General features: G+C 30.7%; 2 protein-coding genes across 3 annotated transcripts; one reads left to right on the forward strand and one right to left on the reverse strand.

Moving 5' to 3' along the window:
* Window positions 1-6,960: 6,960 nt before the first annotated feature.
* On the reverse strand, window positions 6,961-13,010 carry LOC124537412 (chaoptin-like). Of its 2 annotated transcripts, none has more exons than XM_047114246.1 (3): window positions 12,889-13,010; window positions 11,105-11,144; window positions 6,961-10,397 (listed from the first exon to the last, which is right to left on the reverse strand). In XM_047114246.1, exons 2-3 carry the CDS (start codon window positions 11,124-11,126, stop codon window positions 7,084-7,086), a joined length of 3,336 nt encoding a protein of 1,111 aa, XP_046970202.1. In that variant the 5' UTR covers window positions 11,127-11,144; window positions 12,889-13,010; the 3' UTR covers window positions 6,961-7,083. The 2 variants fall into 2 exon arrangements, with proteins under 2 accessions (XP_046970202.1, XP_046970203.1); XM_047114247.1 differs by having other exon boundaries at window positions 11,105-11,140; window positions 12,889-12,991.
* A 9,011-nt stretch (window positions 13,011-22,021) lies between these two features.
* LOC124537583 (toll-like receptor 3) lies at window positions 22,022-24,190 on the forward strand (the record flags this gene model as incomplete). Its single annotated transcript, XM_047114456.1, has 1 exon — window positions 22,022-24,190. A coding segment is annotated over one exon (2,166 nt), but the record flags the coding sequence as incomplete, so codon positions are not given.
* Window positions 24,191-27,328: the final 3,138 nt, after the last annotated feature.

The raw sequence follows: 27,328 nt of genomic DNA on the forward strand, positions 1-27,328 counted from the left end.
CTTTTACTTTATACATCAAACATATAGAAATGTTGTTTTTATAATTATATGTAGTATAAATATAATATAAATAGTCATAAATATTTAGATACATACTTACAACAAAGTAATTACATTGTTGCAAATCTCAGGAAATCCGCTACGATATCAATAAGCTCAGTTTTATATTTTGTTCAACTTTGTTGCAGCTAAAAATAAATATAAATTGTGGGAAAAATTATGCACGTTCCAAGTATCAAAAGAATGTACGTCACCATTTCTGGAGTGATAATAATTTATTATAATAAATAAATTGAGAAGCGACCTTCATTTTAATTTCTTTAAATTTACATGTATCGATGTTTGGGGCCTAGCTGATAAATTATATGAAACCTCTTCTTTAAGGCTGTAATTAATCTAGAGTAGGATGCCATAAGACATTATACAGTAAAAGAGCTAAATTACCCTTTTTTTTGTTTACCGAGGAGGAAATGCGTTTACGCTTACCCCATGTGGCACTCAACACATATTGATTGACGTTATTTTTGTTTTTTTTTTTTTTTTAATAATGGCATGAATTTTGGGCATCATTATATAAACAGACTGATATCAGAAGTTTTAAATCTTCCCCAAATGAAAGGAGTTTTAACGGTTCTGCAAACTCGTTCGAACAAGCTCTCAACACATTAGAGAGCGTGCAACTATAAGTCGTTATAGCTATCGATTTAACGTCCTCCATTATTAGAAGATTCGGTCTCGCCCTTTATAAGTAGTAAAACGATTTGGTATTCTAGCAAATACTAAGAGTTTTGCAAGATAGTGTGGAACCAGCATTATATTTACTAGTTGCCTATCTCGATTTCGAGCTTAATTAGATTTAATTTACTTTACGGTTCCGAATCCAATTTAAACCATACAGAGACTCGTTCAAACAATCAGAGAGGTTTTACAAGGTGTAAAACTTTGAATCTTTTTAAAATAGAGAAATATAGCAAGACTGAGCATTATTCCTTTTTTTTGTCCCATTATCTCTTCAAAAACTTTCTAAGAAATTAATCAGTTAGTCTTTTTCAACATTTAAAAATACTGTCATGTTAGTTCAATTAATTGTATGTGCATAATAGCTGTGCCCACGACTATGTAAGCGTTTGAATTTAACAAAAAGAAAATATTATTGTAGCCTAAGTTTCTCCTTATTATATCAGTTATCTGCCAGTGAAGGTCACGTCTAAATCGGTCCAGCAGTTTCAGAGATTAGCCGGAACAAACAGACTGTCAAAAATTGTAAATAATGATATTTTGTTATATCCATATGAATTGAGTAAAAAAGGGCTATTTTAATATATGAATTGAGTAAAAAAGGGCTATTTTAATAATACAAACAGACACTCCAATTTTTATATATTGTATTGATAATATATGCTGTCTAGATGTCAATAAATATTACCTATTTCTATATAATCTTGTACTGAATAATTTGGCTTTTTTACTAATGCATTATTTACGAATAATTTGAGTTTATGAATCGGCAAAGTTAAAAAAATCTGTCGAATTTTGACAAAGAAACGAATACCAAGAAAGATTTATTGAGTTTGGGAAGTCGGAAACTTGGCATTTTAAGCATAATCTTACAATGAATACCACTGATTCTATCAAAGTGATCAAAGCTATATGATCATATACATTATATTGTTGTAAATACATTGTGAATCAATAATGAGTATTATTACTTTGTCATAAATATCCCGAAGTATTTAGCTACAAGACAATGAATCAACCGGACTGCTCTCTTTTGCAAAGTGAAAAAACATTAAATAAATAAATATGAGACAACATCACATACATTACTCTGAATCAGAAGTAACGACGTTACCGCAAACACCCAGACCCAAGACGACAAAGAAAATTAATGAACTTTTTCTATATCGACTAGGCCAGGAATTGAACACGGGACCTCGGACTCGACCACGGAGGTCGATTAATATAATAACAAAATATGTAGGTGTATTTATTTTATTAACGAATATTATTAAAGTATGTACTTATTTTATTTGGTGGTTAATTTTGCTTAATTTTCAATTATTTTAATATTCATCATTTTTTATTTTTAACTAGCTGTGCCCTCGACATCGTGCGAGTTTGAGCTTTGAATTTAACAAGAAAGTTTTTGTTATAGCTTAAATTACTCCTCATAAAATCAGCTTTCTACGAGTGGAAGTCCCATCAAAATCGGTCCAGCCGTTCCAAAGATTAGCCGGAAAAAAAACAGATAGAAATGGTAAAAAATGTTAATTTTTGCTTATATACTGTGTATTTATATTTTTTTTTTCAAGCGGTTATTCTAATATTACAAGATACTCAAATTGTATTGTATAATGAAATAAAAATTAAAAAAGCCTTTAGTAGTAGTAGTAGATATTTGTTAGTAGATTGTTAAATATTTAGTGATTTACTTATATCTGAATGTTAATAAAAGTTAGTTTTTGTTATTGGTTGTGGAGCCCTCACTGGGTGAAGGCCTCCTCCAGTCCTTTCCATTCAATTTTGTCCTTGGCGATATTTTCCGGTCCTTTCCTGTTAAATCCGTTAAGTTGTCCCATCGTCTACTCGGTCTACCCTATCCTTCTTTTGGAAATTAGCCCTTCCCTGCATTGTAGCATTGATTGTTGTAAAATTGTATTATATGCTTAGATTATATTTCCCATTTTTAAAAAACAAACATTTAGATTACATGAATATTGTAATTTTGCAAACATAATGAGGCTCATCGAAAACATCATGATATGTTTATTATTATTTTTAACTTTTTGATAATATAAGTAATATTTGGGTGATAATATATATAGTAATGAATATAAATATATCAGTAATCAAATTCAGTACAATAACATACAAAATTATTGAAATTCTTTGTGCAAGCATTTTCGTCGCATCTTCATTGGCTGCACGGTACCGGGTATTCCCCGTTTCTTGCTTATTAGTATCACGCCGGAAATTCTTTATCAGCAATATATTCAAATTACACAACTAGCTTGATATGCGACAACAAGTACTCACATAAAATATGCACTAGCTAGTCCCCCGACTTACACGATTACGAAAATTATTTTACTTATGTGTGTTACGTTTACGTTAACAGCCTGTAAACTTCCCACTGCTGGGTTAAAGCCTGAATAAATTGAATATTTTGATGAAATTAGACGCATGCAAGTTTCCTCATGATGTTTTCCTTCACCGCCGAGCTCGAGGTGAATTATATATAGGGTTATTGGTAACTCGACGTATATCCGTTAGGAAGTGATAGGAGTGACTATTTGCAATAATTTTTACCCCCATATGCATACTCCAAAAGAGAACCATTTTTGAGTTACCAATTTTTTTTAGTTTTTATCTAAATTTGTCAAAAATGCTACTTCAAAAATTTATTTAAAAAAAATTATCAATTAAAATCAACTTTTTTCTTTTGTTTTATAAAAACGATTAAACACTGGATATTTGTCAATATTTAAACCATAATTATCAGTCCAAATTTAAAAATCCAGACGGAAAACGAATTTATTTCAAAACTTTTTTGACTTTTTTTCCTCAAATATGCCTCAAAAACTAAAAAAATCATTATGATACTTGGCCTGCAAATTATTTTAAAAACATAACCGTTTTCTTAGCTTCGTACTAAAATTTAAGGTCGCTCTTTAAAATTCTCACAAAATTAACTAAAAATAAAATGAAAAAAATCTTACTTGCTTACTAAACTGACATACTTAATAAAAATTAAAAAAAAATTAGAAACAGAAACTGTTCAATAGCTAAGTTATAGAAAAGATATTTTGTAATATAGCCTAAGCGATTCCGTGAAACTCTCTATAACAGAGCACAGCACACACAGCATGTTCTACAATGAAAAATGCAGGATTCTATCCTTACTATTATCCCCACGAAGTCTCTAAAAGAAAAATTATTTTTAGTAAATTAGTGCTTAATGCGGATTCAGAAGTAGCGTCTTCTTTTCGCGTAACATTAATACCAAATTATGCGTTACCTCTGGCTCTCTGGTATATGATATTATTTGTCTCGTAATCTTCATTCTATAAGTAAATCTTCGAGGTGGTTCAATGTTCTTTTCAAAAGAAGACGAACCACCGACTCCAAATATAGCAATAATTATAACTACATTATATAATCGTAAATCGACTTTTAAGTAGTCTAATATATTTCATTTCATTTAACCTAGGAGGTCTCTAAAAAATATGTTAAATATGCAATTATTTTTATTACTTTTTAGTGCATTTTTATTTGTTTTAAAATAGTGTTTTGTTTGAAGTCGGTTTTTCTTTTTGTTAAAATTTTATTTATTTATTGATTTTGAGTGAAGCTGATGTAGACTAACTAATCTTTCTTAATATGGATAGATTAAGCGTGCCATTTATATGAATCAGAAACTACTTCGGGGACAATTTCAAAATAAACTTTGGAATAAAGCAAAAACAGACTTTCGAAAATGCGGCTTTAATACGTCATGCGGCATAAAAATTACAAGATTTCACCCTCGAAAGTGCTGTAATCGACCTCAGTAAAAAAAAAACTTTGCAAAAGAGCTAATATCGTATTTTTAGCGTCACATCATATTTTTACATTTTTTTTACATAACACAAATTTGATTAAACACAGTAAGAAATTCTGCCGTTCAGGAGTACCATTATTACATAGTATAAAACAAAGTCGCTTTCTCTGTCCCTATATCTTTGAAACTACGAAACGGATTTTGATGCGGTTTTATTTAATAGATGGTGTGATTCAAGGGGAAGGTTTGTGTATAAATACATGAACACTAATAATTTTAGAAGTTTGCAATAAAATGTCGTAAATAAAGCCGGTGCGGGTCGCTAGTTGATTATAATATGCGACTATGACAATTACATGAACATAACCACGTTACGGAAGGTGACTCAAATATCCAAATATCATATAAAAAATAAAAGATTCGGCCGTGGATCGCTAACGTGCTCCTCAGAATTGTTCCGTTCCCTTTTGTTCCGTTACTTTGTCATGGATCTTATGCTCAGAACCCTACCAAACTTTCACCAAACTACCTTTGAAGTATATTCTTTATAATAAAAAAAGAATCATCAAAATTGGTTAGCACAATTTTGAGATATTCGCCTATTTATCGCGCACATACAGAATGCAAATATATGTCGTTTTCATAGGGATACCATCATTGGAAAAGGATAAAATAAAATGGGACCCCACAGGAAGCACTACCTTTCAAATAAAAAAAAATATGAAAATCGGTCCACCCAGTAAAAAGTTATGAGGTAACAAACATAAAAAAACATACAGACGAATTGATAACCTCCTCCTTTTTGAAGTCGGTTGAAAAGGCTAAAAGTCATATCAATAATTAGACCACAGTCAAGTGGATAGTTCAGTAATAACTAAGTTATTAATTTCGGGATATGCTTTTTTTATTTTATTTGTTATATATATGTTTTTTATTTTTTATTTTATGGAATAGGTTGGCGGATCCTCTTTATATCGGCACTTACCTGTTACGGTTTTAAGCTTCTTTCACCAAAGGTTTTTTGTGACAGATATAGGCTATAAACCGCCTTTGGGTACCATTTGTTATATATTTTATATCAATCAAAATAAATTTTATTCAAGTAGGCTTTTACAAGCACTTTTGAATCGTCATTTTACAATTAAGAGAAGCTACCAACGGTTCGGAAAGTAGATTCTACTGAGAAGAACCGGCAAGAAACTCAGTAGTTATCCTTTTTTAACATTTAAAAAATACAAGTCACGTTAATTAAATACAACTATTTAAATTAATATATCCTGAAAGTCAACAGGTATCCCTAATGTACCCAATAATTCTTGTTTAATGTTCTATACAATAAATTATTTTAAATAAAACTGATGCTCGGTACCGAAATGTCAGTATCGAGTCGCCAAGCACCATGCCACTACACATGAATCTTAATTATGACATTCGGCACGGGGTAACCTGTAATCTGTAGTATATTGTATTCACGTGGAGTTTCTTCCCTGATGATATGTTAATTTTTCATTCTATATATGTATTAGAGGCAAAAAAATATTTGTAGCCTCTTATATTTTTAAAAAAGAAAGGTTACAGCTTTTTCCACCACACTTACTCCTTCGCCATTTTCCTTGCAATGTTTCAGGTGTATCCTCCTATACCGAGCACGAGATGAGTTATAAACTCAAGTTATGCACATTAAGGTTTAGTCGCTTCCGCGGGTTTGAACTCTAACCACGGTAACCATCATGGCATTGTAATAATAATATAATAATAGTAATATTAATGAAAGTAAAGATAAACATTTAAAGTAACTTGAAGACTATTTAAGGTTTGATATTCAGAATGATCTTCCATCAGTTTATGGAAAGAGCTTAAAATAAAAATAATAAAACTAAATTATGCTGTTAACATCTCTTTGTTAGAATAAAATATAAAATAATAACATTATCGGCATTGTGCAAGCCCGCCCTGGTAGGTTCCAATCGCTCGTCAGATATTCTACCTCCAAACAGCAATACTTAGTTGTGTGAGGTTGTGTGTCTCACAACACTAGTGCATGTAAGGAGTGATGACGCACCATCCATAACCCGATAGTCGATTATTTTGCTGGCATTTCTAAAATAAATTAATAAAAGGCATAATTTTATTCAATACAGGGTTACTTTATTTTTACATTACATTCCTTTACCAAACATTAATCAGCTCGCCTCGAAGTAAGACTCCCACAGCTTCTCCGATCCGAACCGAAGTCGGTCATTGCGCTAGTTTTAATGGGTAGGAGTCCCACATAAATCAATTAAAGAGGCTACGGTTGGTACCGTACAAAAGACGAAAAAGGCTGAGTCTTGTGTCATGACAGCTACTAACACGTATGTTATGCAATTTCCCTGTATATTATTCGGGTATTCTAATGCATTGAAATTAAACAAGATGAATACAATGTTTATATTTTTATTAATATTATAAAATAAAGTAAGTTACAATTTGTTATTATAATACGATTACAAACACATTTCATAAAACAAGACAATTGCATTATCCCACATAAATCAATATTATTATACATTAGATGTATCCATAGCATCAGATATGTTTCTAGTACTAAGGGATCTTCTACGAGGAATATAAAATTTGGACTTATAAGCCTTATACAAAAGTATACAAACTAAAATTAAAAGAATGAAAGCAACACACGTTTCTACAAAGATCGATGATTTGGGTTCGCTATTGAAAGTCATTTTTTCGTTTTGAGGTACTACTGATGGGATAGCTGTTATTACTGACTCAATACGCTTATTTATCAATAATAATCTATTGTCTACTTCAGCTAGTATTTTTTCTTTATCTATTATCATTGCGTTGTCGAAATCTTGTCGTAACTGTTTTATATAATTCATGAAATTTTCAGATGTTACATTAAACTGAACTGGTGCAGATACCGTTCTATTAAGTGAATTCATTGCAACAACTACTTTTAATATTCTATCCAGTAATTTATTAGTATTTTGCTGTTTTTCATTTAATTCTAATGTTCCATTATTCAATTCAGTGATTTTAGTTGCATAATCTATGCTCAAGTTTTTTAACAATTGCGTATCATGTATGTTATCATTTTTAGTTATTATTTCTTCACTGCGAGCTTTATCAATATTTAAATTAAGAAGAATATCTCTTATTTTAGTTAATACATTAAAATTGATATCTCCGTGTGTTTTTTCATTAACGTTTGAATTTTCATTAAATGCGTATTTTTGATGGCCTGGAATACAAGTTATACCAAATAGGTTCTCTTCTTTAACTTTAACGTGTCTTAAAGCAGTAATAACAAATGGCTTTTCGCTATTTTTTAAATTATATACTTTATCACATGATAGTGGATTATCACCGATGCTTAATTTTTTTATATTTGTACTGCTAAATTTTTCAATTGAAATATCTGTAATTCTATTATGATCCACAATAAGTTCTTCTAAATTTGACACTGCATAAAAGCGTTCGGCTTCTAAGTCACTTATTAAATTATAGGATATATCAAGGACTTTTAAGCCAATCAAGTCCTGGAGTACACCATAGCTAATTACTAATAAATTATTGTGCGAAATATTAAGTGAAATTAGCATTTGATTATCCTTAAATACACCAGGTTCTATAACGTTTAATTTATTGTAACTGATATCAATATTACATATTTCAATCATTCCCGTAAATACGCCAGTTTCCAACTGAGTCATATTATTGTAACTTAAATCCAGAAACTTTAAATTTTTAATTTTGTTTAAATCTATTGTAGTTAAGTTATTAATATAAGAATGTGAAACTTCTAAATTGGTCAATTGAGAAAAATCACCTAATTCTTTCATTGTCCTATTTGACATAGAACCTGACAAAATCAATGTTTCTAATAACTTAGCTTCTTTTAAAATACTTGCTTTCAATTGAATATTTGAATTAAATGACAAATCTAAATACTTTAACTGTTTTTGATTTTCAAATGTTTCGTCATCTACAGATTCAATAAGATTATACGATAACAATATTTTATTCAGTAATGGCATACCTCTGAATATATCACCAAATAATGTAATTAAATTATTATTATTCAGTAATAATTGTTTAAGATTTACTAAACTTGTCGAATTTAAACTGAATTCATTTATTTCATTGTAAGACAGATCAAGAATTTCAATGTTTTCAGTGTTCAGAAACGTGTTATACTGCAATTCCTTTACTTTACTATGGGATATATTGAGATAACTCAAACTTATCATATCATTAAATGATGCATTCATTATGACATTCAACAATGTATGAGATAAATCAAGTACTGGAACGGAATGTAATCCTTTTAGCGTATCCGCTTCTAAATTACCGTTTATTGGGTTTTTATTAATTAAAATATTATTAACCCGTTCTAATGTTTGAAACGATTGAATTTCGATTTTTGATATATGATTTTGGGATAGATCTAAAAATTGTAAGTTTGGTAAATTCTCGAAATAATCTTTTTTGATTTGTGTTATATGATTATCATGTAATAACAACGATCGAAGGTTGAACAAATCTGATTTGTCAAAATCTATCTGAGTGATGTGATTGAATGATAAATCTAACTTTTCTAATCTTTTAAGGTTTATAAATGATTTAATTGATAACGAGTCTATGATATTATTATTTAATAATAATTCTTGTAAATTATCAAGACCTAAAAATGCGAAATCTTCGATTGACGTAATACTTTGATCACTGATATCTAATCTAGTATTTAATTTCAAACCTACAAATGTACCCTTTTTTAGAGACCCGTGTATGTTATTATTTTCAATAGCAAAAAATGATATAGAGTCTCCTTGAAAAAGGTATGTTGGTATCGCAGTCAATTCATTCGCAGACAGATTAATGCTGTTTAATAAAATATTCGCAGAAAAAGTACTTCTTTCTATAACCTTCAAAAGATTACCACTCAAGTCGACTTGTTTTAGAGAACTCATATCATTGAAAACATTTTTTTCTATGTTAACAATAAAATTATCACTTAAGTCTAATATTTCAAGTTCTTTTAAATGCTGAAAATCTCGAACCAGAATATTTTCGAGATTATTATTGTTAAGATACAGTTCTACTAATTTATTAAAACGGAATAATGACGAATTTATATCAACAATTCCATTATTAGATAGTTTCAAAATTTTCAAGTGATTTATACCATCAAATGTCAGTAGATTTATACTGGTAATGAGATTATACGACAAATCTAAAATCTCCAAGTCGTAAAACCTGTTTAATAAGGCATCTGGTAAATAGGATAGTTCGTTATGAGATAACCACATTTTTTTTAATCCTGTATAACTGTAATAATTATTTTCATCGGCATCTATCATTGCTATCTTATTATAAGATAAATCTATTTCTTTTAGAGAATCTAGATTATATTCATTGTATAATTTGGCAGTATACATTTTGTTGTGTGACACATTCAACGATTTTAGATTTGGCAAACTATAAATAGTTGGAACTGTTTCATAATTGTTAAATGTGATATCCAAAACGGATATTAAATTATGTACAGGATAAAAAGTATTTTCGCCTTCTAAGATATAGTTGTTTTGTGAATTTGTTTCATGATAATTTTTGTTATATAATTTATAATATAGCCACAAAGGCACATAATGATCGTTGTTCCAATAAATTGAGTTATTCTTACATTCATAAGGGACTCTACGTTTCAAATTTTTTTGATGTAAATCCACGCTCTTAACACAGTATATCTTAGTAACACATATGTTCTCTTGTAAATAACAACCATTTTGCTCATTATCAAGAAAATCACAAAGAGAATAATTAATTACTATTTGACATATCGTGAAGATTATACCTGAAAAAAAAATATATAAAAATAGTATAAGTATGGGTTTTACAATATAGCTTATTAATTTCTATGAAATTAGACACATGCAGGTTTCCTCACAATGATTTCCTTCACTACCGAGCACGAGATGAATTATAAACACAAATTAAGCACATGATTATTCAGTTGTACTTGCCTGAGTTTATTCCGCAATTTATAAGATGCACGCATTCCTACCACTGGGCCATCTCGGCTCTCCACCTAACGCTATTGTATTGTACGGTTACATGACATTTCAAAATGAAAGTGACGCAAGACTGATTTTTAAATATTTTGTACTTTGGCTTAGAAAAGCTTAAGTTGGAATTACAGAGCAAGATTCGTTCTGAGCTCTCTCAGCCATTTTGAGAATGTGGTCAATTTTTTTTTTTGCTTTCCCCTTGTTTTACCAATGATATATAATTTTTCACCTACCTACTACTTACTACAACTACACAATATCTAAAAATCAGCCTAAATGGTTCACATGCACTGATATTTAATTTTTAGCAACACAGTCAAGTGATTACTAAAACAATGATAATGCAATGTATATATTTATTTATTTAAAACAATGCTTGTCTATTTAAAATATAACTCACTCACAGACTGTGATGTTTAGTTATGTTTTAAAGAGATCGACGGTATTTGCGTTGTTAGTTCTATACGTTTTAGATATTATTCATTGTACTCACAAATTATGTTTCGCATTTTCATCACCAATGAAAACTCTATCTGAAAAAAAAACATTATTATATTAACTAGCGATCCGCCCCGGCTACGCACGGGTGCAATACTGATTTTAAATATACTACAGAATGTTCAATTTTTTTCAGCCATTAGACAATACAGTCAAAACCGTCTTTGCATTTTAATTCTTTCATATGGCATATTACTTTGGGGTAACGCTGCAGATATTGAATCTGTCTTTATTTTACAAAATAAAATTTTAACAAAAAGAAAAACCGACTTCAAACAAAACACTATTTTAAAACAAATAAAAATGCACTAAAAAGTAATAAAAATAATTGCATATTTAACATATTTTTTAGAGTCCTCCTAGGTTAAATGAAATGAAATATATTAGACTATTTAAAAGTCGATTTACGATTATATAACGTAGTTATAGTTATTGTTATATTTGGAACCGGTGTGTATTCTTTTTTTATTATAAAGGATATACCTTTATAATAAAAAAAGAATAATCAAAATTGTGCCAACCAATTTTGAGTTATTCACCTATTTATCGCGCACATACATAATGCAAATTTAAGACTTATGTCGTTTTCATACGGATACCATCATCGGAAAAAAATAAAATTAAAATGGATCCCCACGGGAAGCACTACCTTTCAAATAAAAAAAAATTCAAAATCGGTCTACCCAGTGAAAAGTTATGAGGTAACAAACATAAAAAAAATACAGACGAATTGATAACCTCCTCCTTTTTGAAGTCGGTTGAAAAGAGAGCAATCCGGTTTATTTATAATCTTGGAGCTAGGGACTCACTTCGGGACGTTTTTAACAAAGTGGGAATACTCACTGTTGCGTCGCAATATATTTACAACAATATTATGTATATTTACAGTAACATTGATCACTTTGATAAAGTCAGTGATAATCATTGTATGTGCGCTAGGAGTAAGGATAAGCTTATGACACCAAGTTTCCGACTCCGCAAAGTCAATAAGTCCTTCTTGGGGCAGGGTATACGCTTCTATAATAAAATTCCGCAGACATTTTTAACTCACTATATTGTGTATAATATGTATTATATATAAAATTCTTTAATCAGTATATCTATTTAAACACAGACAGACTGCGGTTAGCGACTTCATGTTACATAAATGTAAATAATAAATACGTTGCTTAAGATAGTGAAAAATATTTTTTATATACAGTAATTTATATTTTAAACTACCGTTAACGATATAAATTGCTTTGTCATATATCACACAACTTTATATTCAAATGGCATTATTATTGGTATACGAAACAAGTGTAAACATGAAATAAAAATTTTAACAAAAATAAAAACAGACTTCGAAGAAAACTATATTTTAAAACAAATGAATATGCACTAAAAAGTAATAAAAATAATTGCGTATTCAAAATATTTTTTAGAGTCCTGAGTAAAATAAAATGAAAAACATTAAACTAATTAAAAGTCGATTTACGATTATATAACGTAGTTACAATTATTGTTATATTTGGAGCCGGTGTCAGCCACGGGCACGCGCCTCAACAATCAAAAGAAAGAAGCGATACGAGTCCCTTGATTGACCCAGTATATTATCGTATAAAACCAAGTCAGCCAAGACCTAACAAACAAGCGAGGTAACAAACATAAAAAGGTTGATAACCTCTTCCTTTTTGTAGTCGGTTGAAAACAATCGTAATCAGAACTGCCTTATTTAATTAAGCTGTAAACCTGTTGACCATAAGAAATAAATTTATATTTATAAAAAAATTGTCTTACCTTTCGGCCTTTAAACACAATAGATGTTATATTTCGGGTTATATATGTGACTTTTAATATCAAATTTTATATTTTCGACGAAACGACATATTAGTAACGCAGCGTCCTATGCAATATAATATATCAACATTGGTAACGACATTTTATTTATAACAATGATGGCATAAAAGTCAACGCCTGACTTTGTTTGTTTCATTGAAATTATAAAATACTTAACGTATTCATTATTATACAAATATTATTCATGGTTGTTAATTTACAGTAAATAATAAGAAAATTTATAAATCGCTTAGCCATAAATCATCATTATTTATACTTTATTATTATTATAAAAATAATATAACGACATTTACTTCGCATATACAAAGACATGTTATAAAAAACGCTTTTTTCAATCACATATGATATATATTTACATACGTATATACATATGTATAGTAAGACACAAATTAGATGTAGCATCGGAAAATGCAATGGAATGAAAATAAAAACGATTACTGTCGATTAACCCAACGAATAGAAATAGCTCCCTATCGCGCCATTCGACGCTATTCGTCGCTATAGATTGACGCGTCAGAAAAACCAAGTGCATTTAAATCGACGCGTCAAATTGACGAATATATTAGGTTATATGATATTACAAATTATTACGTTTGTGCAAAGATCACATTCGCGTGAGAAATAAATATTGATAATTTGGGATAGCGTACTTAATTCGGATGTGATCGGTTTTACGAATTTTGCCGATGTGACTTCAATAGTGTAAGAAGCTATAAATTTTGACAATACTTAATAAAAAAATGTAGTTCAATGTACAAACAAGGTACGCAAATAATTTTATATTCGTAAGCCTATAATAATAGTTTCATTGTAGATTAATAACAGGACGAGGGTTCCTCAGTGATGTTAAAAAACCTTTAACGTCACGTCACGTTATTTTATATCTTGTACGTTTGAATCTGCATTTTAATAAAAAAAAAAAATTAGAAATTTCATGGATGGTCAAATTAGTAAGTGATGGTAAGTGGCCGAGTTTGACGCACCGTACAGCACGGATGCGTCAAACTCGTGATCAAAAATGGTATGTCCCTTTTGCAAGTAAATACACTAGCTTACTAATCCTTCAAACTGGAAGACAACGATATTATGGCATTACTATTTGGTGGTAGAATATGTGAGGAATGGGTGGTACCTAACGAAATAAGCACCTGGCACTTGTACAAAGCAATATTAGCTAGTAGATCTCATTTTCAACCGACTTATCAATTATAGGAGGTTATCAATTCGTCTGTATTTTTTTTTATGTTTGTTACTTAACTTTTCACTGGGTAGACCAATTTTGTATATTTTTTTTTTGTTTGAAAGGTAGTCCTTCCCGTGGGGTCCCATTTTAATTTTAACTTGTTCCGATGATGGTATCAATATGAAAACGATATAAGTCTTAAATTTGCATTATGTATATGCGCGATAAATAGATGAATATCTCAAAATTGTGCCAACCAATTTTAATGATTCTTTTTTTATTATAAATGATATACTTCAAGGGTAGTTTGGTGAAAGATGGTAAGGTTCTGAGCATAAGATCCATGACAAAGTAACGGAACAGAAGGGAACGGAACAATTCTTAGGAGCACGGTAGCGATCCTCGGCCAAATCTTTTATTCATATGTTATTTGGATATTTGAGTTAACTTCTGTAATGTGGTTATGTTCATGTAATTGTCATAGTGGAATATTATAATCAACTAGCGACTCTAAATATACTACAGAATTTGTTTATTTACGACATCATATTGCAAACTTCTAAAATTATCAGTGTTTCTTTACTATATTGTCTATGTATTATATACACAAACATTCCCCTTGAATCAAACTATCTATTAAAAAAACTGTATCAAAATCTGTTGCGTAGATTTAATAAAATAGGGGCAGAGAAAGCGACTTTGTTTTGTACTATGTAGTGATGGAACTCCTAAACAGTTAGGGTTCGATTTGGGGCAAAATTTCTTTGTATCTTTAATCAAATTTTGTGTATGTGATGTGATGTTCTATGATGTACGACATATATTAGCTCTTTTGCAAAGTTTTTTTACTAAGGTCGATTACAGCTCTTTCGAGGGTGGTACCTTGTAGTTTATGCCGCATGACGTATTAAAGCCGCATTTTCGAAAGTCTATTTTTGCTTAATTCGAAAGTTTCTTTTGAAACTTTCCCCCGAATCGAATCGAATTTATCCATATTAAGAAAAATTTGTAAGTCTACAGATTCAGTTAAAATCAAAAAATAATTAAATTTTAACAAAAAGAAAAACCGATTTAAGCAAATCATTATTTAAAAACAAATAAAAATGTTATAAGAATGATAATGAGCTTATAATTGATTATATCAACAGCGAGAAAGCTCTCAATACTGACAAAAGACCGCCACCACCATGACAAAAGCTCGGACCACATCTAAGAGCAAAGTGTCGTCGTATAATTGAACGTGCTTTTTCCAAAACAAAGGGGATCTATTAAGAGTAGAAAAGTTATTCTTATATGAATGTGAAATACAACAGATAGATTCGATTTGCAGATATATTGATTTTAAAGAGGTAAGATGGCCCATTGATTAGAACGCGTGCATCTTAACCGATGATCACGGGTTCAAACCCAGGCAAGAACCACTGAATATTCAAATGCTTAATTTGTGTTAATAATTCATCTCGTTCTAGGCGGTGAAGGAAAAAATCATGAGTTATGCTACATATGTATTCCACCAACCCGCATTTCAACCGCGCATCTTCCAAACCTTTTCCCCAAAGGGAAAGGAGGCCTTGGCCCAGCAGTGGGAAATTTATAGACAGTTGTTGTTGTTGATTTATATAAAACACTTATAGATGTTATATAAGACGTTTTAAATACAGCGGGACATTGCCAGATACAAAGGCTATCTACTTACTTTGGGTAACAATGATATTTCCAGTCCAGGTAGAGCAGTGGAAATTTGAATGAAATTGAAATAGTTCACCGTAGAACAATATATCACTGCCTATTAAAAATTAACTTAAAAACTAATATTCATATCAATAATATTTTAAATAAAACCTTTTTTCAAATCGTTCTAGATCAAAGTTTTAGAACTTAATGTAGTAATAAATAAAAATTTTAACAAAAAGAAAAACCGACTTCAAACAAAACACTATTTTAAAACAAATGAATATGCACGAAAAAGTAATAAAAATAATTGCGTAGTCAACATATTTTTTAGAGTCTTCCTAAGTTAAATGAAATGAAAAATATTAGACTACTTAAAAGTCGATTAACGATTATATCATGTAGTTATAGTTATTGGTATATTTGGAGCCGGTGTCAGCCACAGTGCCCTAGCCCCAACAATCAAAAGAAAGAAGCGATACGAGCCCCTTGATTGATCCATTATGTTATTGTGTACAAATTACCTTTAATTTGTAAAAAACATATTTGTTAAAGTATTCTCGTATTGTGTTTTGATAGATATACTAGGGTTTTATTGGCTGACACCGACTCCAAATATAACAATAATTATAACTACATGATATAATCGTTAATCGACTTTTAAGTAGTCTAATATTTTTCATTTCATTTAACTTAGGAAGACTCTAAAAAATATGTTGACTACGCAATTATTTTTATTACTTTTTCGTGCATATTCATTTGTTTTAAAATAGTGTATTGTTTGAACTCGGTTTTTCATTTTGTTAAAATTTTTATTTATTTTTTGATTTTAACTGAAGCTGATGTTGACTAACTATTTTTTTTTAATATGGATAGATTAAGCGTTCCGTTTATATGAGTCAGAAAATACTACGAGGACAATTTCAAAGGAAACTTGCGAATAAAGCAAAAATAGACTTTCGAAAATGCGGATTTAATACGTCACGCGGCGTAAACTACAAGGATCCCTCGAAAGAGCTGTAATCGAACTCGGCAAAAAAACTTTGAAAAAGACCAACTATATTTTGTACATCATATGACATCACATCACATACACAAAATTTGATTAAAGATAGTAAGAAATTCTGCCGTAGCCGTATAGGATTTCCATCACTACATAGTATAAAACAAAGTCGCTTTCTCTGTCCCCATATCTTTAAATCTACGCAACGGATTTTGATGCGGTTTGTTTTAAAAGATAGTGTGATTCAAGGGGAAGGTTTGTGTTTATAATACATGAACAATATAGTAAAGAAACACTGATAATTTTAGAAGTTTGCGATGTGATGTCGTAAATAAACTAATTCTGTAGTATATTTAGTATCAGTATTGCACCCGTGCGAAGCCGGGGTGGGTATCTAGTTGATTACAATATTCGACTATGATAATTACATAAACATAACCACATTACGGAAGGTGACTCAAATATCCAAATAACCTATAAATAAAAGATTCGACTGAGTATCGCTAACGTGCTCCTCAGAATCGTTCCGTTCCCTTCCGTTCCGTTACTTTGTCATGGATCCTGTGCTCAGAACCTTACCAAACTTTCACCAAATTACCCTTGAAGTATATATCTTATAATAAAAAAGAATTATCAAATAAAAAAAGAATTATCAAAATTGGTTAACGTGATCTTCAGTTATTCACCTATTTGTCGCGCTTATACATAATGCAAATTGAAGACTTATGTCGTTTTCATATGGATACCATCATCGGAAAAAAAAATGGGACCCCACGGGAAGCACTACCTTTCAAACAAAAAAAAATTATCAAAATCGGTCCACCCAGTGAAAAGTTATGAGGTAACAAGCATAAAAAAAAAAAAAAAATACAGACGAATTGATAACCTCCTTCTTTTGGAAGTCGGTTGAAAATGTATTTGTGATCAATATTTATTTAAATGTCTGCAATAATTTCTATTATACAAATAAATGTTTTTTTTTTATTATATTGATACCTATTTCTCGACTGAATATAAATACATACAGAACCAATGTAAATATACCAAAAATAATTAGATATCGCTCCATGAACGCTGACAGGACGCTTGGTTTGCATACATAAAGATCATCTCTTCATAAAAAATATAATACACGAATATCATTATTATTCAATATGAAATAAGAACTAAATTTCTATAACTTCATTTTAAATTGACATCTTTCAACCACTGTACGTGTTATCGGCGCTGTAATGAAAGAAGTGTAGTGTTCAGAACGTAGTATTTTCGTATATTTGTAAAGCTAGAATATTGATAAACTTGTAAGTGGTCTTTTCAGAAAGGTTATGTAAACAAATATACATTCTCAGCAATATTTTCTTGAGGTACCTCTGTACCACTATCCCTTAATTTAGCTGTATTAAGTAGCCCACGTAATACATATAGAATAAAAATAATTGTAAAATTAAAGACTCATCTCCAACATAACAAGATCGCTATAAACAGCTCAAAACTCTCATTCAACTAGTAAGATGACTCCTAAGTTTAACTATGTTAAACCTTTGATAAAAGGAAAGAAAAAAAAATTAACAAAAACGTTTCAGAAACTTTTAAGGTTTTGCCAGAGAATCGGAATTGAGATTCGACGGAGAAATGCTGCTAGTATTCTTGCCACCATTCCATGCGTTCAAGATTTGGACAGTAACTATACGTTCAAGCATTTAATGTTATTAATTATTTCCATTAAGGTATCTTCACTATATATAACGAGGTAAAATTGGAAAAAAAACTGTAAATTTTAACACCAAATTCCTTATCTCCATTGGAATGGTGTATATGTCGACTTTGGTCAAAATATAATTTAAAGTATCCAAAAGAAAAAAATACACGACAATCATAGCCGTGGAAGAAAAATTTATAACATTTATTTCCAATAAAGTATTGTTTTGTTTATGACGGCCATTTCGAATATTAATAATATACAAAACGAAAAAGGTTTCGCATTATATTATTATGACAAACAAAGCCATGATTTACAGTTAGTATTCACAATATATGATGAGATAATAATAACACATCTACAGTAATGTAAATATACTATAACATAACATAAGTAAGGTGTCTCATAGCTGTGTAGCTAGAAAGCTAGGAAGTCAAAGATAAGTTATTTAATTAGATGTGCCTTAAAAGAAATTAATGTCCGTAACTTTACTGCCTGCTCCAGTCAATTCTATAATTATATGTATATATATTTTTGCTAAAGTTATAAAAACCTCCTATATGTTAAAATACATTCATATCAAGTAATATTTGAAGTCTATTAACGTAAAATATATATCGCTATTAGTAATTTTATTTTCATGAATATAACTATATCGTCATATATTGTGGTAAGGCTTGGTGCAAATTCGTTTGGGTGAGTTGGGTAAGTGTTCGCCAGAAATTTTAGCGCCAAACAGATTTTTGTGTTCCGATTAGGGTATGTACGAGGGTACTCAACTCATTACATACATAATTACATAATTGTACTTAACTAACAATACTGTATTTTTAAATGTTGAAAAAAAGTAACTTTTATGCCTGTTCTTTTCGGTAGAATCTACTCTCCGAAACGTATGTAGCTTCACTTAATTGTTAAATGACTATTCAAAAGTGCTTGTAAAAGCCTACTTGAATAAAGTATATATTGATTTTGATTTTTTTATTGTAACTTGGTGGTGGATGGTCGATGTATGGGATGCCTTGGAATTTTTTACAAAGCCAATGTTTATGGGCTGTATTGACCACTTACCATCAGCGGTTCATTTGTCCGCCTACCTTATTCTATAAATACAGACATCAACAAACAACAACAACAACAACAACAACAGCCTGTAAATTCCCACTGCTGGGCTAAAGGCCTCCTCTCCCTTTTGAGGAGAAGGTTTGGAACATATTCCACCACGCTGTTCCAATGCGGGTTGGTGGAATACACATGTGGCAGAATTTCTATGAAATTTGTCACATGCAGGTTTCCTCACGATGTTTTCCTTCACCGCTGAGCACAAGATGAATTATAAAGACAAATTAAGCACATGAATCAGCGGTGCTTGCCTGGGTTTGAACCCGTAATCATCGGTTAAGATGCACGCGTTCTAACCACTGGGTTATATACATATACTAGTAGATATATATATACTCGTAGTATAAAACAAAGTCGCTTACCGGTGTCTGGTCCTATGTATGCGTAGATCTTTAAAATTACGCAACGGATTTGGATGCGTATTTTTTATTAGATAAAGTAATTCGAGAGGAAGCTTTTTGTGTATAATATATGAAATATGTAATAAAGAAACACTCATAATTGTAGAGGTTTCTAATGTCATTTTGTAAATAAACAAATTGTATAGAATATTCAGCATCAGTATTACAACCGTGCGTAGCCGGGGCGGTCGCTAGTATTATGTAACTTACTTTGTAGGTGAATAATAAATAGATAGATAAATAAAAATTATAAAGTACTATCTGTTAACATTTTTCAATGACAAAATACCAACGTACCTTTTTCTGGTAGTCAGCATATTTTGATGGCGTCAAATTTAATAACGATCACTACATTGGACTTTGGAGTTCGACGTAGTACAGTGGTACAACTTAGACATACCTAAAAAATACATTTGGATTTAGGTAAGTAAGACTATATTAACGTTTTACCTGCATTTTATTAGTTTTTTTTTTAATAAAAGTATAAAAAGTTTTGGTAAGAACTACAAAAAGTTATATTTAATTTTTTTAATTTGTAATAATGAAATCTTATTCGTTTAACCTTTTTTTTGGCTTTCTTCTAAAACTTTTTGAAAATTCAACCAGTTGACTCAAATTTATATTTACGTGCTTGTTCAATCTCTATGAATCAAGTCAATTATATAAACATCAAGTTAATTACTTTACAAGATAATGTTAAGATATAACATAAGATCAATAAGTAGCTTAAATAATTTATTTATTTAAGTCGAATTAATAAGTATGTTAGTAATGTAATTAATGATATATTTTTTTAAATATCTATTTAATTTCGACAACCAATATTATCATAATAACACTAGTCAGAAATGTTTTTTACTTTGCCCTATTTAGAACTGTATTTGATTTAAAAAAAATAATTGAAGTAGGAAGAATAATTAATAATGCAGTAAAATGCAGTTTAATAATAACTTACCAACAAGAACTGTAATTTTAAGACTATGTTTATTACATTTTATATTTTTATAATTTCAGAATAAAAACAGCCAGCCAGATCTAATATGCAAACATCATGAAGCAAGGTAATACTTTTTATATATTTTTTGGTAATAACGGTAAAAACAAGATTTTAATGTCAACTTTATTATGAATTATATTAAATATAATATAATACTATATTATTATTATAGTTGAATCCAATATTGAAAAAACTCGAATAGAGATTACTAGCTGGATTTATATAAATATATATCCAGTATATTTCATTAGTGGATTTTTTAGTAATGTTTATTGTCATCTAGATATTAGTTTACACTAGATTTCACAAGTCTATCGATATGGTATGGTTATCGATGGATGTACAGGCTAACTTGGTAGAAATTATTAGCTCAGGCCCGTCTGGTTAAGTACCACCCAGTAACAAACGTACACAATACTTACTATTGTGTTCCAGTTTGATCAGAGGTGAGTCTGTCTAGCTATAGGCACAGGGGACATAATATCTTCATCCAAAGATGTTCGTGTATCGCAGATGTAAGGAAAGTTTAATATTACCAGCCTAATTTTTTCATCAGTAGTGCCCACTTACTTTCAGGTCATTATACGTCCGCGTACACATTTTGTAACAAATAAAAATGATAAACTTCATCCAATTAGTGATTTATAAATTACCATATTTTTTGACTAAGAAATTATAATCTTTTATTAACATAAGAAAGTAGAAAAAACTAGTTACTGTATAAATCTTGACCGCGTGGAATGGTGGCAAGAATGCTTGCATACATTTGCAATTCTGTTAAAATTTTGATAGGAAAAAAATCAATGAACATGTTTTATGATACTTTGGTTAATATTTTACTAGCATTTATTTAACTTTACTCTATACATTTACTCAATCTTGCAGCTGATACTGTATCTGTAAATGGTTTTGTTCTACCGTATTACATTATATTATAATCTTAATCGATTTTTAAATATTGTTGTTTTCAAACGCAAGTAATTTGTATTTTAATATATTTTCAGTTACAATCCCACTTCTAATACTGATCGCATCTACAACTGTCCTCTGCTACTGTCCGAAAGACAAGATACATGGAATTGAAAAATGTTCCTATCGAATTGAATGTATCGAAACAATAAGGAACATAAAGCTAGACAATAACTGCACAGGTGCCGCCAATTATGACATTAAGATAGACGTCACACTCCGAAATGCCACAGACAGCTTCAACCTCAAGGCAGACACTGATTTTCTTTCCATGATTACAACCCTGAGAATGTTTGGCAATTGGCCACGGACTGATCTACCATTTTTGGATAGTATGCATCGCCTCAGAAACTTATACCTCACTTATAGTAACATGCAAAAGATAAACGATAGCCCATTTCGAAACCTCATCAATTTAGAAAGTATTGATCTATCCCATAATAGCCTATCTGAAATCGAAGAACTCTTTCAATTTGACATACGTCCATTTAAAATGCGCAAATTATCACTGGCTTTCAATTTGATAGAAGAAGTGCCTGAATACACATTTGAAGCTCTTACAAGTCTCCAAGAATTAGATCTGTCCCATAATTTAATTAAAGAGTTGAGCGAGGAGTCGTTCCGAAATCTAACCAAACTAGTCGTTCTGAGACTGAACCACAACAACATTATATATCTTAACGGCGCTATGAACAATTTAACGAATCTGCTACATTTATACTTGAGTCACAATCATATCGAAAACATTGATATGGAATCATTGAAAACAATTAACCATTTGCAAACATTCGATATCTCTAATAATAAAATAGAAATTCTTCAGCCCATAATATTCTCAAGGCACTGGGATCACTTTAGAAATCAATCGATTATCAGAATTATTTTATCGGAAAATCAAATTGTCTTGCTTCATAATGCTACAGATTTTTACTATAGATTCAAAAAGAATTTATTAAAAAATGAAGTCCAGTTGATAACTCAAGTTGATTTATCTAAGAACTCCATAAGCCACATCGAATACAATGCCTTTCATTCAATCGGTCAACTTGATTCATTGGATTTATCAAACAATAAACTATTGAGTTTCAACGTAAACTCAGAGGACCTCATGTACGTTAAATATTTAAATTTGAGTTGCAATTCGTTAAGTAGTCTTTACTACGAAAGTTTCTCGTTGATGCATAATTTGCAAAACTTGGATTTATCGCACAATTTAATGGATTATTTCCCGGATCAATCATTATCAAATACATACAAGATAAAAAATCTTAATGTGACTTATAATTATATCGAAGAAATCCACAACCTGAGGATAACTTTTCATTCTGAAGGCGGAGTCTTGGATCTCTCTAACAATGGCTTATCAACCTTATATATACCTGTAGATGAGGCGTTAGGATTATCTGAACTTATTCTCAGCTCCAATAACATAACTGATGCATATTTAATTAGATTAGCGGACCAACGCAATCTCACAAAACTAGACATGAGTAAGAACTTTATTCAAGAATTAGATGAATCGTCTTTACAATTACCTAATACGATTGTATGTTTGGATTTGAGTTTCAATGATATCCAAGTCATCGGTCCGTCAGCATTTCATCGCGTGAATCAATTGAAAACATTAAGATTATCTCACAATCGAATAAAAACTATCGAGTTTGGTGTTTTCCGGGGATTAACCGAGCTATTGAACTTGGATCTGTCCTATAATGAAATTGAACTGTTAGATTCAAAAGTTTTTATGGATTTAAAGTTTTTAAGCGTTCTGTCTTTGCGTCACAATGGTTTAAATTACATCGATCGTGACAGCTGGCTAAACCAAAAACACAAATTAGAAGTTTATTTGGATGACAATCAACTTTCTTGTGATTGGCTCGCGAAAGCGTTATCTGACTACAACAACGGCTATTCAAAGATGTATCCAACTGTTCTAGTTTCAACTATAAGTGGACATTCGATAGAAGGGATACCGTGTAAGCAAGATGTAGGATTTATATCTAATCCTCAGGCAAAATATATGATAGATGAAAGGCTTTTGATCACTAGTCAGAAGATTCTAAAAGCTGTGCAAGATCAGACAGCGTTTTTGAGCAAGCTTGTATTGCGTTCTTATGAACGCAATACAAGCTCAATACCATGGCGATATCGCCCTGGCCCTATTGACCCTATGGGCCCTATTGATAAACAATAATATAATATACATATATACTTCATGATATACTTAATAGTAATACCAAGTGATTTTTTTAATGAATTTAATCATTTATTTTCGAATTATACTTTCTATTCGTATCATTTATGTAAAACACTTTCTTTTATATTGTTACAATGTAAAAAAAAATATCGTCAATGTAAATTCTTTTTTTAAATAAAGATATAATATACAATACAACTTCATTTTCACTAATACATAACTTACATTTGTAAACGGTTGTTCAATGATACAAAATTAAGTTTTTATTGTAGTTATTGTACAGTCGGGGTAAGAAAAGGTTCGTCACCTTAAGATCTATTTTCGTGTGCTCATTATGGGCGTTAATCTGCTTTACCGCTTTACTATGTAAATTTAATTTTATATCCAGTTGTCAGTTTAGTGTTTTTGTTTCAACAGGTACTAAGGGTTGATGACTTGATAAAAGAATTTGAGAACTGTCGAAGGTTTTCTTATTCTGACTGTACATTACCTATCTCTTCCTCATCTTTTTTTCTCTCTCTCTCTCTCTCTATAATCAATTCAAATAAATTCTAATCAAGTAAACTTCACAATATTTAAATACTACAACCGTTTTGGAAAGTAGCCTCCAGTGAGAAGAAACTCGCATAGTTGCTTTTTTCAAATAAACAGATTTACAACGCTGGTTTTCACAATAATATGTGAATAAATCCAGACGTTCTTTTTTATTATAATAAGATTTATTTAACAATTTAGTCTTAATGAAATTTCTAAATTTAGTATATGCTAAATTACTAAATTGGTTATAGAATATCTAATTATTATATACTAGCGATCCGACCGGCGTCGCGCGGATGTAATTATACTAAACATATTAATACATAATGTATTTATATACAAACCGCTATGTTGCTGCATTTTAAATCTGTAACCTCTTCGAAAATATTCATTATATTTACCTCATACGTCACAGCAACATGAGCACAAAACATGTTTATTGCGACATCAAATTAGAAAACTCAAAAATTTTCAGTTTTCATCAACTATATTATGCATGTGTTGTTATACATATAAATAGACATAGAAATATCTGAGTACATATGCGGACAGACAGACCGCGGGAAGCGACTTTATTATGTACTACGTAGTGAAGAAGATGTCCTTTGTAGTTCACCCAAATTATATTTTGACTGCTTACTTGGTTAGACTTAATGCAAGATCGTCTCGGTAAGTACTACCTACTCATTAGACATACCCACAAATAGCAGTACTAAATATTGTGGTGTTCCGGTTTGAATGGTTTGAAGTGAACTACAGGCACAAGGGTCATAACATCTTAGTACCAAGGTTGGTAGCACATGGACGATATAATGATTCCTCCACCCATAAACCATTGATGCAACCTAGGCGATCAATTGCCATCAGGGCCTACTGGCTCGTCCATCTATATATAATATCTATATAATAAAAAAGACTACTAACAATTGTGAATTTATATTCTTCCCCTACTTATTACAAATAAATTCAATACCTTCACAGCTGAATTGGGTCAGTGATTAGATAACTTGAACGATAACTGAAGACTGCAGGGTCAAACCTGAGCAAAGGTATACTAAATTAGATATTTTTATTCGACGATGAACGGAAACAGGAAACTTCGTGTGATATCAAACTTGTGGGTACGAGAGGAGAACAGGCCTTAGATCAACAGAAGGACATGTTTAATTTACTTCTTTACCCCCCTTGTACCTTCTTTTCAAGGCAAGACTTTTATTAATATTATTATGATATTCTCTACTTTAAGAATGTCAAATGACTCCTAAATTGGAAAGATCAGGCCACTCAGATCTTTTCAATTATAATTGGTAAAAAAGGAACAAAGTTTGGTATCCAAATTATTATGACCACTATATTCTACAAGACTTCATGTTACCCCATTAGCTATTCGACTAACGATAATGAGTGAATGGTGTAATAATTTATGTTGCAGTTCTATTTTGGAAGTAGAGCGAGTCAATGTGATGATCAGCTCAATCGTGAAAACTATGTGAGCAATGTTTGTACTATTTAATTCGCAGATAAAAAAATATGCTAAGGATTTAAAAAAGACATTTGTTCCAATCAATTTGTATCGAATTGAGAAGTTCAGAAGTAATATCACGGCAAAGCTCATATTTACAAATTAATGATAATTCTAATTAACTTAATAACAATCTTTTTAAATTTATCAAAACAGAATCATTTATCAAACTCCTAAGACAGTCAATTCTAGGAATTTTCTTAAGTTTAATCACTGGCCAACTGTAGGAATTCACAAGAGTAGGCAAAGGTTGTATGAGCTTTATAGTGAAAGATCATACAACCGGTTATTTTCATTTACCAATTATGTTAGTGCCTACTCTAAATTATTCAAACGTGTATGTCATACAGCCAAATCATTAGATTATAAGTTTTAGATTTAATACAGTAAATGTAAACGACATAAACTGCCGATCTGTGTGGGATCTCTGTTAAGGTAGTCAGTTCAATAATTGATGTAATCGCACCCTACCTTGTCACTATAATCAATAATTGCGTTCTTAGTGGCTTGTTTCCTGACCTCATGAAACATAGTAAAGTAATACCAATATTTACGTCAGATAATAAATCAGACCCCAACAACTATAGACCCATCTCTATACTACCAACTCTGAGCAAGATTTTCGAAAAACTAAATCAAATGCTAGTACATTTTAACAAATACAATTTGCTACACAACAAACAATTTGGATTTACGAGGGGTCGCTCGACAACTGAAGATGCCGTTGAGCTTGTTAAAAATATTTACAAGGCCTGGGAGGAGTCACAGGATGCCATAGAGATATTTTGTGATTTATTTAATGCCTTTGATTGTGTGCCACACGAAACTTTGTTCAAGAAGCTGCGTCATTATGGAATTAGGGATACTGCACTCAACCTACTGATTTCGTACTTAGATCTAATCAATCGGATTAAGAAGGTTGATGTAAATGGAAAGAGATTTCCCAGGGCTCAGGTTACTGTGGGGGCCCTTAAGGATCAATTCTTGGTCCATTTCTCTTCCTTGTTTATAAAAATGACCTGCCACATCTCTTAGGTGATAAACTCGAGATAGTATTGTTTGCTGCTGATACTTCTTTA

This window comes from Vanessa cardui, chromosome 18 (assembly GCF_905220365.1).
Source record: "Vanessa cardui chromosome 18, ilVanCard2.1, whole genome shotgun sequence".
NCBI lineage: Eukaryota > Metazoa > Arthropoda > Insecta > Lepidoptera > Nymphalidae > Vanessa > Vanessa cardui.